At 44.0% G+C, this 18,684-nt stretch overlaps 1 protein-coding gene across 1 annotated transcript; it reads left to right on the top strand.

Moving 5' to 3' along the window:
- Positions 1-1,008: 1,008 nt before the first annotated feature.
- Positions 1,009-17,959, top strand: LOC140372502 (E3 ubiquitin-protein ligase RING2-A-like). The gene is made up of 7 exons (XM_072459613.1): positions 1,009-1,227; positions 3,879-3,981; positions 4,212-4,372; positions 4,444-4,668; positions 8,611-8,931; positions 9,762-9,978; positions 17,479-17,959. The coding sequence occupies exons 2-7, from the start codon at positions 3,904-3,906 to the stop codon at positions 17,602-17,604; spliced, it is 1,128 nt and encodes a 375-aa protein (XP_072315714.1). The 5' UTR covers positions 1,009-1,227; positions 3,879-3,903; the 3' UTR covers positions 17,605-17,959.
- Positions 17,960-18,684: the final 725 nt, after the last annotated feature.

The raw sequence follows: 18,684 nt of genomic DNA, 5'->3' as shown, positions 1-18,684 counted from the left end.
TGTCTCTCACAGTGGAAATGCACCTACAATGAACATTTCAGATCCTCCATCATTTCTAAGTGGGAGATGCAGGGCGTTCAAATACTTACTTTCTTCACTGTAAATAGAGGGTATTCAGAAAATGTAGTGTATGTGTGTATGTGTCAAAGTTAACTAGTGGTAAGGATGGAGTATCTTTTGTTATTCCTGATATAAACATTGTTGTAAGGAAGAGGTTATTTAGCTGTATATACAGTGGAACTGTTGGCCGTACTTTTGGCATTTAATGAGAATGAACAAGTGAAAATATAGTTGCTTCAGATTCAAGTAGTGCAGTGACAAGTATTAAAAATTGGAGCTCGGAAACCAGACGAGACATCTGTGAAGTAGGACAAATACTGAAAGAATATACAGGCAGGGGAAACAAGTAACCATTTTGTGTGCTCCAGGGGGTGGAAGGGAAAGAGTTGGCAGACGTAGACAAGCAGGCAAAAAGAGGGGCTGCAAAGGCAGTTGTGGAATTCCCTATAAAGTACAGTAGAGCAGGAGTTAAAACCATAATTAAGGTAGAAATGAGGAAGGGGCGGCAGAGGAGATGGGATGCCTGCCCCAAAGGTCGTTTTCCTTTGCCATACAAAGGAGAGCAGAGGGGAAAACAAGACCGTAGAGTCCAGGCCCGGAGTCCAGGAGAGACATGTCATGACATACACTGTCCAAAATGTCAGCAACAAAGAAGAATTCTGGAGCGAAAAGTGGTGTTATTTTTGATATTAAGGAAGTATTGCAGGGCGTCTCGCAGGAAGTTATAAAGTACTTCTAATGTACCTTAAATAAACAGGATTGATAGGGATTGTTAAAGGACTTCAGGGGCTGTCCCACACTCCATACCGGACGGTGTCAGTACTGCGTCTCAAGTTGTGCACAAACCGTAGAAGAAAAAATTGCAGTACCAGAAATAACCTGTGAGAGGCAGCAATGCACGTGGAGGTGTCCAGCCTACGGAAACTCACAAGAAGAAGACGAATGGTCGAAGAAAGATGGCCCGTGTTATGCCAGCACCTGGCGCTAAACCAGGGATTGTAGTTGATTAAGTCTTTACTGGTTTTCATCAGACCCAATGCGACGTATAAGCGTGAACAGAAGCCGTGCGTGAACAGTGCCGCGCGCCTCTGGACGTGCTCACGGGCCCGTACGTCTCTGCTCTGGGGGAGGGGATCGTTACCGTCAGCTGCCCGTCACTAAAGTCCGGTAAGAACCTCTGCTCCGGGACCACTGTGACGAAAGCGTTCAATGTCTCCCCGAATCTGATCAAATATTCTGACGACGTAATTGACCGAACGTTTTTTGAATGTGTAAGTGATAATCTATCTCTCTCCATGCATGCATGTGTGTACATATGATATTTAATTTGAAAGCAATAGCACAAGTTTTATGTTAAATGTATGAGCCTGTTTACAGCTTTATTTAATCTTTTTCCTGTGGGAAGTTTTATTATTATCAAAGAGACTAGATTTGTTTACACAATCTATCTTAGCAACAGCTATTTTTTCAAAGCATTAGTAGCTTTAATTGTTGCCTGGCTGCCTCTGATTTGTGTTGTTGTTTACAGCAATATTGCACTAAACCAGTCCTTCTCAAATAGTGGGGCGCGACCCCCTGGGGGGGGCACAGTGCGAGTCCTGGGGGGGCACAGTGCGAGTCCGGGGGGGGCACAGGGGGGGGCGCAGTGCGAGTCCTGGGGGGGCACAGGGGGGCACAGTGCGAGTCCTGGGGGGGGCACAGTCCTGGGGGGGGCACAGTGCGAGTCCTGGGGGGGGCACAGTGCGAGTCCAGGGGGGGGCACAGTGCGAGTCCTGGGGGGGGGCACAGTCCTGGGGGGGCACAGTGCGAGTCCAGGGGGGGGCACAGTGCAAGTCCTGGGGGGGGGCACAGTCCTGGGGGGGCACAGTGCGAGTCCTGGGGGGGGCGCGTGTGACCCCATCTCGAATTTTATAATGGCCCATTCACCCCGCAGCGTCAAAGCGTCCAGTTTACATTCAAAGTCAATGTGGACGCGTGTTTTTGCTGCGCGAATCCTGCGTTTTGAGCGTCGGACGCTTTGACGCGCCACCAGAGCGACCAGATTCTGGAATCTGGCTCAGTGTGTCAACAAGACTGAATAAACGCGCCGAACAACCGGTTTGTTACACACGGAGGTCAGTCAGCGTGAGTAGTTTTTTTTTAAATGCATTTTTAATCTTAGGCAAAGCAAGGGGCCCCACCGCTGACGGCGCTGGAGCGCAAAGCAGTAGCTCAGTGCGAGCCCAAAGTGCAGCCACGGAACGCACAAGCCCAAATGCTACATACACACCGCGGCGTCAAATTTGCGCGCGACACAGAAGTTGGACGCCTGTACATTTGAAGACAGACTTGTCCGAGGACGCGCGTCTGTAAAATACACTCAGCAGCAGACGCGGTCCGAGTCGTCCTGTGCACATGCTCAGTGGAGGAGTTGTGCTGTGTTGCTTTTCTCGTTGTGTAAATGGAGTTTAATGGCGGACCATGGCTTTGGTTTATTAACTTTACAAAGTCCAAAAGTGGAGGCGATGGGCCCCGGGGCCCGTCTGGGACTTGCATATACTTCAGAGGTGAGCAGAGTTTAGTAAAATATAATTATTTGCATTTTTTCTTTTATCTTGAGGGGTTTGTTGTCGTCTTCCAGGTCGGGCGTAGCATGTCACTGGAGCGTCGTCTCTGATTGGCTGCTGCGCCGCTCCGACACAGGAAAGATGAACAATGCTCAACCTTTCTGCGTCCGACGCACCGTGCTCGATGCCAAAAACGCAGAAATCGCGCAGCGGAAAACGCAGGACGCTTTTACATAGACTTTGACTGTAAACTGGACGCTTTGGACGTCCCGGTCTGTAACGGCCTAAAGGAGGAGAGGGAGGGAAAGGGAGAAGAGGAGACTGGTAGTTCCAGAGTGTAATGTAACCTGTAAATGCCTTTTTATTCTTCACAAATCTGTTTCTTGTGGACACCACAGCAACATTTATTTTTTCCGTCAGAAGCTTAATACATATTTTTTGTGAGTATAAAGACAATTAATATGTAAATGAGACTGCAAATTGTCATCTGATTGATCATATGGAAGAAAGTTGTAAATAAGGCCATCTGACTTGGTGTTAATTAATTTGTAACAAATTTTAGTGTGTTTAAAAGTTAATTTGTTAAGAGTTAAAAAATATTGATTGTCATTTTCGTGTTTTGCTATGCAACTTATCAAATTGCTATACAAATTTGAAAAAAATTACAGATTGTTTAGCTATACAAGGGAAAATCCTTAATCTGAGCCCTGTGTTATAATGGCAGGAGTCCAGAGTGGCCCAAATCCAGAGTGGCCCAAATCCAGAGTGGCCCAAATCCAGAGTGGCCCAAATCCAGAGTGGCCCAAATCCAGAGTGGCCCAAATCCAGAGTGGCCCAAATCCAGAGTGGTCCGAGGCCCCGATACCGAGGCCCCGATACCGAGGCCCCGATACCGAGGCCCCAATACCGAGGCCGAGGCCCCAATACCGAGTCCTGAAATCCAGTGGGATGGTGATGTCATAAATTGACTGTAAGACTATGTCGACCTCAGTCCAAAACCTGTGAACAACAGGACAATCCCAAAACACATGATAGTGGTTTGCCTCCTGCTGCCACATCCTCTGCAACAGTCTGCATGACTGCGTGAGTAATGGGCACTTTGACAGGGGCTTATGAAGAAACCAGACACACTTTTCCAACAGAATACCTTTCAAACATGTGGTTCTCCAGTGAGATGTAAATATACTTTCTAATTCTTCATCAGCCAGAACAGTTCAAAGAAATGATTTGAAGTGAATTTGCTTGAACATTACTCTTTTGTATCTCCAGGAGGCTTGTGAGAATCAGCCGTGAAGAGATGGCAGCTCCTGTAAACATCCAAACTTCCAGTAAAACCTGGGAGTTAAGTTTGTATGAACTGCACAGGAGCCCACAGGTTAGTTACCCTAATCAATACCAAATAAGTGCCTATAATTATACAACCGTTCTCCAGACACTCAAAGCTGTTCTACAGTTTGGGTCTTCCCCCCATGTGGTAAACTATGTGAAGCGCTGCAGTCCTGGTGTGGACTGCCCCATCAACTACCACATCAACACCAAACACACTCGTGGGTCTTGCCTAAAGAAGCTACAACAGTGTGTTTGAAGTTCTTGTCTTGGTGATAGGAGACCATCATCGATGGGACAGAAGTAGCAGTTTCTCCCCGGGCTCTGCACAGCGAGCTGATGTGCCCCATCTGTCTGGACATGCTGAAGGACACCATGACCACCAAAGAGTGTCTGCACCGGTTCTGCTCCGACTGCATCGTCACGGCTCTGCGATCGGGGTCAGACACACTGAACAGAAAAGCCATGTACATTACAGAATTTTCAACGGTTCTCTTTTTACTCTGTTCAGCAATAAAGAGTGCCCCACATGCAGAAAGAAGCTGGTTTCCAGGCGCTCCCTTCGCAAAGATTCAAATTTTGATGCTCTGATTGCCAAAATTTATCCAAGTCGTGATGAGTACGAGGCTCATCAACGACGCGTGATTGAGAGACTGAACCGCCTCCACAACCAGGAAGCGCTGAGTTCCAGCATTGAAGAAGGACTGCGACAGCAGGCCCGGTACAGGGCTGAGAGGTGAGGAGCCACCAGGGCACATGACACATGTCAAACTGATTCCACTCATACAAATGGTAGAATCCCTCCTTACGTAGTCCAGAGGTTCTCAAAGTGTACAGTGCTCCTGTTAAGGGGGGTGCAGAGATTTATCAAAGATGTGCAAGAAGAAGTGAATTTTACGAACGTGTTTTCAGCAACAGACAAATGCCCAGCATTTACACAAAGTTAATCTCTGAATACAAGTGAACAGCACATCAGTGCCGTGATCTCGCACACATTGGCTTCAGGTTTAGGATGACCCAGTCCCTTCTCCACCGCCGCCTTCTTCCTTCCCACAAACTGACCGCTCATTTGGCAATTTAAACGGCTGTTACATGTGCAGTTTATATTGCCTCCTTTCTGCTTTGATCCCATGCGTTTTTTGTGTGAATCATGCGCACAACAATACGATTCATACAGACGTGATGTGAACCTGTGTATTAAAAATGCTCCACTGTGACCCAGAAGTGTGTCTTCTCCGTGAAAACCCTCATTCACTGTAGTTTTTCATAAAGCACCAGTTCTTTGCTGCCCCACTGCCGACAGGTAACACTGGCCCCCCCACTGCCAACAGGTAACACTGGCCCCCCCTGCCGACAGGTAACACTGGCCCCCCACTGCCGACAGGTAACACTGGCCCCCCACTGCCGACAGGTAACACTGGCCCTGCCACTATCTGTGCAGCTGAGCTCAGAGGAATAGAGGAGCGATCAAGCTCTCAGGGAGCAAGATGGTGGTACTTTGAAGTCAATGGCTGTGCGGCCTGGAAATGGCGCCAAGTGACTTGCATACCACGTGACCGCTCTGACCAATCAGAGAAAGAACTGCTTGAGCAGCGCAAAGCAGGATGAGCCAAAGCTAAAGACTTAAAAGCTGTTTGTAAGAAAACTGAAGGATTTTGAATCGGAAAAAAGTTCATGACCTGAAAATGGGCAAAAATCATCACAAAAAACAACCTTTTATAGACGTTTGTTTTTACATTGCGCTCTATGGGGAAATGCTTTCTGGACTGTAGAGTAGTTCCAATGGACTGGCCACTGGGGCCGACTCGCAGCAGGTTTAAGCTAGCAATACCCTATCCTGTTAACAATTTATTTTTATTATTATTATTATTATATATTATTATTTTTTATACAATATATAAAGAACACAAAAAAATTACCAGAGAGCATTTAATGCCTTTACTCCTTTAGAACTTTAGACCTTCTATTGCATCATCACTCTCTTATTTTCATTGTCAATACCAGCAAGCTATACATCATCTTAACCTTTTGGGGTCGACGTCTGCGCATGTGCAAACATGGTCGGCTTTAGGACCGCGCAGCATGGTCACTTTTATTTCCGTGGTCAATACCAGCAAGCCATACATCATTTAAAGCTTATTTTCTCAACAAAACGAATATGTCATTGATTTACATTGAATAATATGCCCCAAGAAGCAATTGCCAATAGTTTGTGAGAAAGTCTCAACTTTTACAAACGCATGTCCTACCTGTTTGCTGTTAATGACGGACGAAACGGCTTTAATTCTGTACATCCTTGTACTCTATAAGGAACCATTGAAAAACAATATCCACTTGTATTTTTCCTGAAGTTTTCCGATTTCGAGATATTGTCAAGTAAACAAACTTCTTCGTTTCTCGTCCATAACAAATGACCTGTTTGACCTATAAGATAATGTTTGGCATGTTTCTTTTCTTCAGACTGTTACCTATAGATTGAGACCATCCACATTTTTTTTCTGTCCACGGGTTTGTTTGCTACAGCCTCCGCCAAAAAAAATGTGACGCTTGCGACGCACATGGATTCCTCTGTTTACATCTAAATAGCGCCGCATGTGAGTGACGTAGCAGACTTTGACATATTATTCTAGCCAATAAAAATAGCTTTCGAAAGAGGGGCGGGACAAATGCCTTATTGACACAGAATCTTCTGTATTCTCGTGCGTAAGGCTCAGGTAAGGCTGTAAAGAGACAGATTTCTCGGCAGGATTTTGCGCCTAACGTTTTCTGATTTTATTAGCCTTTTGGACGTGCATTTTGTGAGATGTATTATTATACCGATACAAAAATACAATAAAAATATATATTTTTTTTAACCTCTATATGGGAAATTCATGGGTAAACTCATATTTACACATTTTCACATACATTGTTTTTAGCAGTTATAATAGATATTAGTGGCCTACAAAACATCAAAATGTATGTTTTATGATCATAGAGGAGCTCAAATTGTAGTAGTTTGGCACAGTTGGCACATATTTGGATAACATGTTCTGAATATACTTTTTGATACAAAAAGGTCAACAGCACCAAAATGCCTGTTCCTAGAGATCTGAAACTTTACACAGTTGTTGTCAACAAGATAAACATCATGTACAGTGAACAGCATAAGCACACAATGAAGTATGTCTTGCTCAGGACCATTACAAATTGACAATATTTAGGCGAGACTAAAAAAAGGATGTTTTGTTTATGTTTGGGCTTCTGTAGTGTGAGTTCTGAAGCCCTGACAGTGTTCATGTGCACATCTGCAGAAACTAGAAGGCCTAAGCTTTCTAATGATGCATCACACTTGCATGTGGAACATAAGATCCTCCTTTAATAAGCAATGCCATTTGGGTATGTCCAACCATTGTGCACTGGGCGAAATAGGTGGATGGTAACAGGTACACACTTTGCTTATTTGTTTACATGCTGCTGGGTATTTTACGTTAAGCTGCTATTTTTATTTAATTCAAATTTTGCACTTTAATTTCCTTTTCAAGCCACCTCATAGAAAGGTGCACTGTTAAAGTGTTAAAAACAAAATAAAAACTGAGGACAACATTGTTTATGTTGCATTTGTGCATTTTTTTTTTTTTATGTGTTACAAAAGTATCGTATTGGGACAAAATTAGATGAATCGGATCGGGCCATAAAACCTGATCGGCAAATCCATAGTTGGGGCTACATAATTTGGACTCCAAATCCAGGCTCTCATTTTTCATATAATTGTTCTCTGTCTGCAGAGTCATTACCTTGATCTGCAGCGCCTCCATCTTGGCCCTCATAGTATGCTGCTCATTTGCATTGTCTGAAATGCATTGTTCAGCTTCATCCATGTCTGCTCCATCTGCTCCTGCCTCTTTTATCTCCTTTTATATTAGAGAAAACATTTTCAATTCGGGCCGTACCAAGCATTTCCGCCCTCAGTGCCGCCATGTCATGCTGCATTTCAAAGGTAAGGTGATCTCCCCTCCACCTTTTTGGTGGGAGCTTGGAGACCCGAGTTTGGGGACGCTTTTCGTCCAAAAGCGGACTGCTAGCTACTACGTCGGGCCTGTTAGCCATGTTGGCCTCAGTAGCTTGTGAGGCGGCTGTTTTTCACGAGCCGTGGACCGTCAGCTTTGTTTTAGGTCCCGTTGTCTTTTGTTTCCCTGGTTTCGTCATCTCTAGCTCCTTGTTTCATAGAGTTTTGTGGGTAAAACTGTTCTTTTCCGGCGTAGCAGAAAAGCGTCTCACTTTGTCATAGCGGAAGTCGAAAACATATTTCAAAATTATTATTTTTTTCTGCACTAAAGCATTCCAGGGGCCAAAAGTGACCCAGCTCGCTGTGGGGTCGATAGCTCGATTTGCAACTTAATTTCCATCAGGCTGCCCCAGGTCAGCTGTGGCCACAGAAACAACTTACCATCACAGAGTGGGTCCAGAAAACAATATATGCTTTAAATTGAATGCATTACAATTTATTATCTAAACACTCCCATTATAATCAACAATTCTTAACATGAAATATTTCAATAAAAACATCTTCAGATATTTGTAAACCAAATTTTATCTTTGGTATTTGTGTTCAATCTCAATCAAGCTCTATCAATCAATCACATCTCTGTCTCTCTGTCTCAAAAATAAATAAAAAACATTGGTCTGTTTCCCGCAGAAACCATCGGGTGAAAAAGCCGACCCATGAGAGTGACAATACCACGTTCAGCGGTGCAGAAGACAATGGTGACTCCCGCTCCCACCTGTCCCATGAATCTGCCCACTCCCATGCCCCGCCCACAGTGGGGCTTACTTCATCAGAGGCGGGACCGAGCCGCAAGAGAGCACGGGCCTCAGAAGAGGGCTCCGGGCAGGAAGCGGACAGCGGCAGAACCACTCCTCCTCCACAACGCCACAAGGACGAGCCAACTACAGAGATTGAGCTTGTGTTCAGGCCACACCCACAACTGGTGCTGCCCAGCGACTACAGCCAGACAAGGTGACTAAATGTTCCCCTGGAGTTTAGCATTTACTCTTCTATTCTTCTTATTCTAACTCTTATTAGAATAATCAGTGGATTTTTAACTATTGTATTTGGAAGATAAATTGCAACTCTCTTTATCTTTAACATTACATACATACATGCATACATGCATACATACATGCATACATACATGAATGCATGCATTCATTCATTCATTCATTCATTCATTCAAAAAGAAAATGGGGCCCAAGTTATAGGATTGGCCTGATGTATGACTCGACGTGAGCTTACAATTGAGGACTGGACAGATATTGTAACTGATATACGGAAAATGGAGATGATTACATTTGGACTCTACTTTAAAATTGACAAATTTGACTGACTTTGGACCAGTTTGGACATTTGTTTTGGAGTTTAAATGTCTTATTTTTGATTTAGATGTTGCTTTTTGTCATGTTTTGTGTTTGTTTTTTCTTGTTAGATATTTTAAGATTTGGAAATATTAAAAAAGAAAAAAGGATTGGCCCAATGACACATTTTGTTCTGCTGAGCCAGCTCCCCAGGCACACCCTTCTTTTTTTACTTTGTTTCAAATGTTTTTTAAGGTTTCATTTGTAAAATAACTGACAAAAACACACACACACAAAAAATGTAATAAAAACGAGTAGTAAAATATTATCTTAACTCTTCTTTTTGTGTTCTGTTAAATATGTTTAACGTGTAATCATAACAGCTTTAATAAATCAAAAATGATTAAGTAAGTAAATATGACACAAACAGCCAAATAAAAACGTGTAAGTTGTTTTGGGGCTAATCTTGACCTCTCTCTGCACTTGCTGGCACAGATATGTTAAGACGACCGCGAATGCCACCGTGGACCATTTGTCCAAGTATCTGGCCCTGCGCATTGCTCTGGAGGAGGGACGGCCTGCAGGAGAGGCAGTTCAGGCCCAGACAGACAACACAGAGAAGGGGCCAACCATAGCAACAGTGAGCTCCAGTGTGCACAGCATCAGCGAGAAACGGTACACCATCTACATCATGACCAAAGGACAGTTTTCTGTGAGTATACTCTGCTTATATAGTCCACTAGGATTAGACTGCATGGGCAACATAAGTGTGAGGCATTCATTGCATTTACATGGATATCCGCTCTATCAGGGGAAATGGATTTAAAGATGTTTCTCTTCAAAGCGAAATTGTCACAATATTAAGTAAGTATTAAGTAAGAGGATTTAGGAGAGTACTACTTGAGTTAGAGCAGTTGGAACTGCCTGCCCTGGACACATCTGATGTGAAATTAAAGATGGTCTGCAAAGTTATTTGTAATTGTGCTTTCAAGTCCTCGTTGGCCGTTAGTATCCAAGTCTTAATATATTCAGATACTACTGATAAAAAAATAAAGTATTATTTAAAAGAATTGCGCTCTTTTGCTGCTGCCTTCTTTTTGCCTTCACCTAACCGGAAATGTGACGTCACAGCGGGACATTGTCCAGCCAACACTGAGGATATTTACACTGAAGTGGACAGCGAGAGCGAGCAAAACACGAGTGAATCCTCGTCAAGTGAGCGGATTCAAACGGATGATGAACAGCATGTGCTGAAGAACAGGTCCTGCAGCTGCTGCCTCATATATTTGAGCCTGAGCCTCGTCGGACGATGAAAATAGAGCGGATGAGGAGACGAGAATGAGATGGCAACTGACGTGTTAAAGTGGAATATTTCCCATGAAATGATGTTGAAATACAATGTTGACGAGGGTCCTTACCGTATTAGTTTGAAACTGCAAATTACCCGGGGAACGTACAGGACTCTTGGCAATAGGAAAGATGGCCATTACAAAAACCTTATTATGCAAACTTCAACAAGCAAGGACTGGACTCAAATTACAACTTACATCAACGAAAAGGAAGAAAAAAATGTAAATTCAGACAAAATTAGAAATTTGAAACTTTGGACTAGATGTATTTATGTGTTTATTTACTTATTTTTCAAATGAAGAAAAATCAAGGAGTTATAAAATACTTTTAACCACATATTTAATGCACTCAAATTAGAGCCACATTTGCTTGGGCGCTCTGAGGCCTGTGTGGGGCGCTCTGAGGCCTGTGTGGGGCGCTCTGAGGCCTGTGTGGGGCGCTCTGAGGCCTGTGTGGGGCGCTCTGAGGCCTGTGTGGGGCGCTCTGAGGCCTGTGTGGGGCGCTCTGAGGCCTGTGTGGGGCGCTCTGAGGCCTGTGTGGGGCGCTCTGAGGCCTGTGTGGGGCGCTCTGAGGCCTGTGTGGGGCGCTCTGAGGCCTGTGTGGGGCGCTCTGAGGCCTGTGTGGGGCGCTCTCTGGAGGTCAGGATTTGGACCAGAACAATCCAGTTAAAGGGATTAGCATTAGAGCCACACTTTACATAACTTCCTCTTTTTGCAACTGGGTTTAGTCTCTTATAGATCTGTTTTAGTTCTGGTTTGTTCCCGGTTTAATCCCAGTTTAGTCCTGGTTCTGACCTGGTTTAGTCCTGATTGGGTGTAAGGTGGCAGAGCCTTTGCCTCCCAATAGGTGAGCACAATTCAAAGTGCTTCACACAACAGGGAACAAATCATTAAAATTGCACAGACAGAAATCACAAAACAGTTAAAGTCATAAAAGAGAAGAGTGCAAAGAAAATCCTTTCAGTCATAAACACAGCTAAACAAAACTGTTTTTATTTTAGATTTGAACATTGTCAGAGTAGAACGTGTCTCACATCTTCAGGAAGAATGTTCCAGATTTTAGCTGCATAAAACTGAAATACAGATTCCCCATGTTTAGCCCTGACTCTGGCACCAGCAGGAGGCCGGTCCATCTTTATTCCTGACTCTGGAACCAGCAGGAGGCCGGTCCATGTTTAGTCCTGACTCTGGCACCAGCAGGAGGCCGGTCCATGTTTAGCCCTGACTCTGGCACCAGCAGGAGGCCGGTCCATCTTTATTCCTGACTCTGGCACCAGCAGGAGGCCGGTCCATCTTTATTCCTGACTCTGGCACCAGCAGGAGGCCGGTCCATCTTTAGTCCTGACTCTGGCACCAGCAGGAGGCTGGAACACGTTTAGTCCTGACTCTGGCACCAGCAGGAGGCCGGTCCATCTTTATTCCTGACTCTGGCACCAGCAGGAGGCCGGTCCATCTTTATTCCTGACTCTGGCACCAGCAGGAGGCCGGTCCATCTTTAGTCCTGACTCTGGCACCAGCAGGAGGCTGGAACACGTTTAGTCCTGACTCTGGCACCAGCAGGAGGCCGGTCCATGTTTAGTCCTGACTCTGGCACCAGCAGGAGGCCGGTCCATGTTTAGTTCTGACTCTGGCACCAGCAGGAGGCCGGCCCATGTTTAGTCCTGACTCTGGCACCAGCAGGAGGCCGGTCCATGTTTAGTCCTGACTCTGGCACCAGCAGGAGGCCGGTCCATGTTTAGTCCTGACTCTGGCACCAGCAGGAGGCCGGTCCATGTTTAGTCCTGACTCTGGCACCAGCAGGAGGCCGGTCCATGTTTAGTCCTGACTCTGGGCACCAGCAGGAGGCCGGTCCATGTTTAGTCCTGACTCTGGCACCAGCAGGAGGCCGGTCCATGTTTAGTCCTGACTCTGGCACCAGCAGGAGGCCGGTCCATGTTTAGTCCTGACTCTGGCACCAGCAGGAGGCCGGCCCATGTTTAGTCCTGACTCTGGCACCAGCAGGAGGCCGGTCCATGTTTAGTCCTGACTCTGGCACCAGCAGGAGGCCGGTCCATGTTTAGTCCTGACTCTGGGCACCAGCAGGAGGCCACAGTTTTCAAAGACATTGGTAATGTTCCAGATTGAAGCGACACAGGACACACGAGTTGTTACTGCAGCTTCCAATTATTTCAGAAAAACAAATGTCCCTAGTTCTACATAAAATGAGGTTGTACATGTTCAGCTTCTCTCTGTAAATCTCTTTTTGAACCTGGAGCTTTAACTTTGGCCCGGTTCTGTGCTCTGACCGACTCCTCATTTCTCCACGGCGTCTTCTGCTTATTTTAAAAAATGATAGTCTTCATGAGGCGATGGTGTCCAGAACATTCAAAACACTAGATGTAACAGAGTTCAACAAATCATTTACATCAGAACATGAGCCATTTTCACTCCTCGTCCTTCAAAACAAAATTACCTTCTTTTTTACCATTTCATTTTAATGTAATTGGTAGATTGGCCGTCAAGGCTATCAATTAATGTATATACTTTAGATATTATTCCCCTTCTGAGTTCTGATTTGAATGCCTTAATAACGATTTCCGTCAAAGTGTCGTTGCTTTGTTATATTTCTTGATTATAATGACTTATTATTTGTAAATACAAATAAAAGTCTTGTCAAAGGAGCTTTTCATCTGATTCTCCTTCACAATCTGATAGAAAACTGGATGACTCAGCCGTTTGGCACAACATCACACTCATATATACTATGAACAGCAGTGTTCTGATCTGACATGAAATAAAGTTTTTCATGCAGAGTAGACTTTTTCTTTTGGTCATTGTTTTGGGTCCTAAATCAGATTTGAGGTTTTTTACCCTGCCATACTAATCATGTTTTATTCCATAAATCAAACACCTGGTTGGGGATGGGAATTGGAAGAGTCTGGAATAAATAGATAAATCTGGGCAAAACATTCATTTTTATAGTTTCAATTATTTGACTTAGACTTAGAGTTAAGTTTATAGAGTAAAACAGGAGGCTGAGGTTTCCTCCAAAATGAATGTCAGGTCTTTATCAAGAACCACGCCTGAACATCTGATGTCTTTCTAAACGTTAATGGGGTCAGCATCAGTGTTTGTATGTTCAGTTTGTTTCCGGACATTGGGACAATGCATCGCTCAGACACAGCAGGGCATCATCTGCCCCACCCCTCTCTCCAAAGTCAATAGATTGGTCAAGTGACCATTAACTTTGATCCTTGAGGTTGGACTATTGTAAAGAGCCCCAATATTTCTTATTATCAAATAATTTATTTGAACTGTGCTTAATACTTAAAATAATAAGGTCAGCTCATAGAGTCAAAGGCCAAATGGTTCTTATGTGTAAAGGTCATCTTGTGTTATCTTCTTTTTGTCGTTTGTTTATTAATCTGATCATTATGAACTTATTTCTGATATATTAGATTTGGGAGTATTTGTTCCATTCTTTTGGACATAACTGAGGTGTTTCCTTCCCCTCTTTAGTGATATGACGGCTTCCTTCCAACTCAAAGGGATCTGATCATTTTTCAAGGGCCCAGTTATAAGTTGACACAAGCAGAGGGGTAAATATGTCTTTTAGAGCTTTGTACCACTCTTAAGTGAACCCATCACTCCCTGGAGATTTATCCTTTTTTCAGGCTTTTAACTGCAATGACACAAACCGTTATTTCAGCATATCATGTTTTGTTATGCTCTTCCGTCATACTGGTTAAGTTGTCATTAATTTAACCTCTTATCTTTTTTAATTTCCTCTAGCATTTGACGGTTCTTGTTTTAAAATGTAATTTGTTCTTAAATGAAGTTTTGCTTTGTTTCCTTTTAGCTGAGAAACTTCACCATTATCTTTGTCCTAGACATAAATCTCAATTTAAACTGAGGGTCATTGAGTAGACCAGACATGTCCAAAGTCGGGCCAGCGGGCCAATTGCGGCCAAAATTCCATCAGGCCCACAGCCTCTGTCCTAAAATCTATAATGTGTGGCCCGGACTAGTGCATAAAATACACACGTACAAACGCTCTTTTATATTTACCCAGAAGAGGGCAGCAGCACTCGGTCGAACTCTGGCTGCATGATCCCTGTCAGTGACAAGTGGAAATTGGACTATTTTATAATTGAATTACGAAAAAACTGTGTCTGCGTAATTTGCCAAGAGACTGTCTGTTTTTAAGGAATACAATGTCAAGAGACACTAGCAGTGGAAACATGCGGACATGTACGACAAGCTAACAGGAACAAACGCAGCGAAAAATGTAAGCAACTGGAAACTGGTTTAACGTCACAGCAGCGATTTTTCACAAGAGCCCGAGAGTCAAATGAAAATGCCACAAAGGCGAGCTACGAGGTGGCAACGCACTGCAAACCTTTTACCGAGGGTGAATTTATCAAAGACTGAGAAGAAGCAAGAGTTTACCAATGTTTGCCTGGCTCGCAACACTGTGGCACAGAGAATTGTACCGCACACTTCCAACACCGCACACTTCCAACACCGCACACTTCCAACACCGCACACTTCCAATACCACACACTTCCAACACCGCACACTTCCAATACCACACACTTCCAACACCGCACACTTCCAACACCACACACTTCCAACACCGCACACTTCCAATATCACACACTTCCAATACCACACACTTCCAATACCACACACTTCCAACACCGCACACTTCCAACACCGCACACTTCCAACACCGCACACTTCCAACACCGCACACTTCCAACACCGCACACTTCCAATACCACACACTTCCAACACCGCACACTTCCAACACCACACACTTCCAACACCGCACACTTCCAATATCACACACTTCCAATACCACACACTTCCAATACCACACACTTCCAATACCGCACACTTCCAACACCGCACACTTCCAATACCACACACTTCCAACACCACACACTTCCAATACCACACACTTCCAACACCACACACTTCCAACACCGCACACTTCCAACACCGCACACTTCCAATACCACACACTTCCAATACCGCACACTTCCAACACCACACACTTCCAACACCGCACACTTCCAATATCACACACTTCCAATACCGCACACTTCCAACACCACACACTTCCAACACCGCACACTTCCAATACCACACACTTCCAATACCGCACACTTCCAACACCACACACTTCCAACACCGCACACTTCCAATACCACACACTTCCAACACCGCACACTTCCAACACCGCACACTTCCAACACCACACACCTCCAATATCGCACACTTCCAATACCACACACTTCCAATACCGCACACTTCCAACACCGCACACTTCCAACACCGCACACTTCCAACACCGCACACTTCCAACACCGCACACTTCCAATATCGCACACTTCCAATACCGCACACTTCCAATACCGCACACTTCCAACACCACACACTTCCAACACCGCACACTTCCAATACCGCACACTTCCAATACCGCACACTTCCAACACCGCACACTTCCAACATCACACACTTCCAATATCACACACTTCCAATATCACACACTTCCAATATCACACACTTCCAATATCACACACTTCCAATATCGCACACTTCCAACATCGCACACTTCCAACACCACACACTTCCAATATCACACACTTCCAACACCGCACACTTCCAACACCGCACACTTCCAATACCGCACACTTCCAATACCGCACACTTCCAATACCGCACACTTCCAATACCGCACACTTCCAATACCGCACACTTCCAATATCGCACACTTCCAATATCGCACACTTCCAATATCGCACACTTCCAATATCGCACACTTCCAATATCGCACACTTCCAATATCGCACACTTCCAATATCGCACACTTCCAATATCGCACACTTCCAATACCGCACACTTCCAACACCGCACACTTCCAACACCGCACACTTCCACTATCGCACACTTCCACTATCGCACACTTCCACTATCGCACACTTCCAATATCGCACACTTCCAACATCGCACACTTCCAATATCGCACACTTCCAATACCGCACACTTCCAATACCGCACACTTCCAATATCGCACACTTCCAATATCGCACACTTCCAATACCGCACACTTCCAATACCGCACACTTCCAATACCGCACACTTCCAACACCGCACACTTCCAACACCGCACACTTCCAACACCGCACACTTCCAACACCAGATTCAGACTTCCGAGGTCAAAAGCTCCTAAATGCAAAAGTCTTTGCAGATCATTCACATGCCAAAATATTCATATTTACACTGCCAAGTAACTACAACCTCTTTTTAACAATCTGATGCGTATTTTGGGCGCAGTGAATTACACTGATCCGAAAGCGCAGCTGGAGCTGAGACGAGTGCTTAGGGACCGTCATCAAATAGCAAAATGAAAAATGGAATGGAACGTCAAATAGAGCGGTACAATTTGAATAACACATAAAAAACACCATGATGGACGCCACAGCAACCTTTATTTTTCCATCAGAAGCTTAATACATATTTTTTGTGAGTGTAATGACAATTAATATGTAAATGAGACTCCTGCAAACAGTCATCTGATTGATGATATGGAAGAAAGTTGTAAATTAGGCCATCTGACTTTGTGTTGATTAATTTGTTCAACAACTAATTTTATTTGCAAGTTTTCTGTTTTATTTGAAAAAAAAAAAAAAATATGCCTTTGGACCAAATGGGTCTTCTGTCGATTTTTTTTTTTTGTTTCTTTTTGTCTCATGTTCTTGTCTCATGTATTCGGTTTCAAATTTGTTTTGTTATGTTCTAAAAAATTTTTTTATAACAATAACTGTTCAAATGTGTGTGTGCTGATTATGCAAATGAACACTTCTTTTCTGTTTCAGACGCTGAACGGCTCACTGACTCTGGAGTTGGTCAATGATAAATACTGGAAGGTCAGGAAGCCTCTAGAACTGTACTACGCTCCAACAAAAGAGCAACCACAACCACCACCTCGCCACGTGGTTTGAGGATCTGGATTCTGCAGGAAACTGTGCGACTGAATAGTGGTCTTTTCATCTTTTTGTAATGTCCAAACATTGAGAGAGGCTGTGTACATCTATGTTTGTGACCTGCAGCTGCTTCTTCAACACTGCCGATGACCCATTACCCTGATGTGACACTTCTCACAAAGAACAGGAAAACATTCTAAGCTTCAGGGAAATATTGATGCAAAAAATATATTTATATATGTATTTTGTATGTCTTATGTTTGAATACAATATTTGATAAGCTTTTAAGACCGTGGTGGTATTGTGAAACTTGTACGTTCTCAGCTGAAGAATGAATAAAACACACAACCGGCTTCTGTCCAGGTCAAATCCTTACTTTTTTTTGTTGGCTTTTGTAAACGGCAACACAACACATTACAGGGCTTGTTTAAATTTTAACTAAAGTCCTTTACCGCTGGTCTAAAGCTTATTTGTTTGTTCAAAGTGTGTACTTTTGGATTGCACAGAAACACTTCTGATCACTTCATGGACAATCTCTGGAAATGTGAGAATCATTTCTGTCACTAACGTTTCTGTAACATTGAATTATTAAAAGACACATGCTAGTCTGATGCGCCGATTGTTTTATTACATTTATTTATGTAACGCCCAAAATCACAACAGCAGTTACCTCAAGGAGTCACAGTGAAAAACGGATTCATGTTCATAGGGGCGTGGTAAAGGCTGTCCTTAGACAGATGTCCCAAGCTCCCGTGTCCTTAGACCCTCCTTCTTGGCCAGTCTCGTAATGTGCGAGGAGTCTTGGTCAAAGTTTAACTCGTGTTTAATCACACATTATTTCCAGCATATACAGCGTGACCGTGTATCAGACAATATAATACATCCATTGTATAAGAGCAGAACTACTTTCCCAGCGCGTGTCGTAATGTGGAGCATGCACACTGTCTTAATAAGTACCGCATCTGGCGGTGATCAAATAGCGAACATATAATGGCAAGGCAAGTTTATTTGTAGAGCACATTTCATACACAAGGCAATTCAAAGTGCTTCACACAGCAGGAAAAATGCATTCAAATCACAAAGAAATTACAGAAACAG

The sequence above is a fragment of the Eucyclogobius newberryi genome, unplaced genomic scaffold (genome assembly GCF_026437365.1).
Source record: "Eucyclogobius newberryi isolate DKJ021-1_F unplaced genomic scaffold, fEucNew1.0.hap1 SCAF_24, whole genome shotgun sequence".
NCBI classification, from domain to species: domain Eukaryota; kingdom Metazoa; phylum Chordata; class Actinopteri; order Gobiiformes; family Gobiidae; genus Eucyclogobius; species Eucyclogobius newberryi.
The sequence above is the reverse complement of the archived record's forward strand: the minus strand, read 5'-3'. Positions and strand labels throughout refer to the sequence as shown.

Excerpts from the sequence above, each read along its gene's own strand:
- LOC140372502 (XM_072459613.1), top strand. The coding sequence starts at position 3,904 with ATGGCAGCTCCTGTAAACATCCAAACTTCCAGTAAAACCTGGGAGTTA. Across the intron at positions 4,669-8,610 it reads GCCCGGTACAGGGCTGAGAG|AAACCATCGGGTGAAAAAGC; the intron begins GTGAGGAGCCAC and ends TGTTTCCCGCAG. Across the intron at positions 9,979-17,478 it reads TGACCAAAGGACAGTTTTCT|ACGCTGAACGGCTCACTGAC; the intron begins GTGAGTATACTC and ends TTTCTGTTTCAG.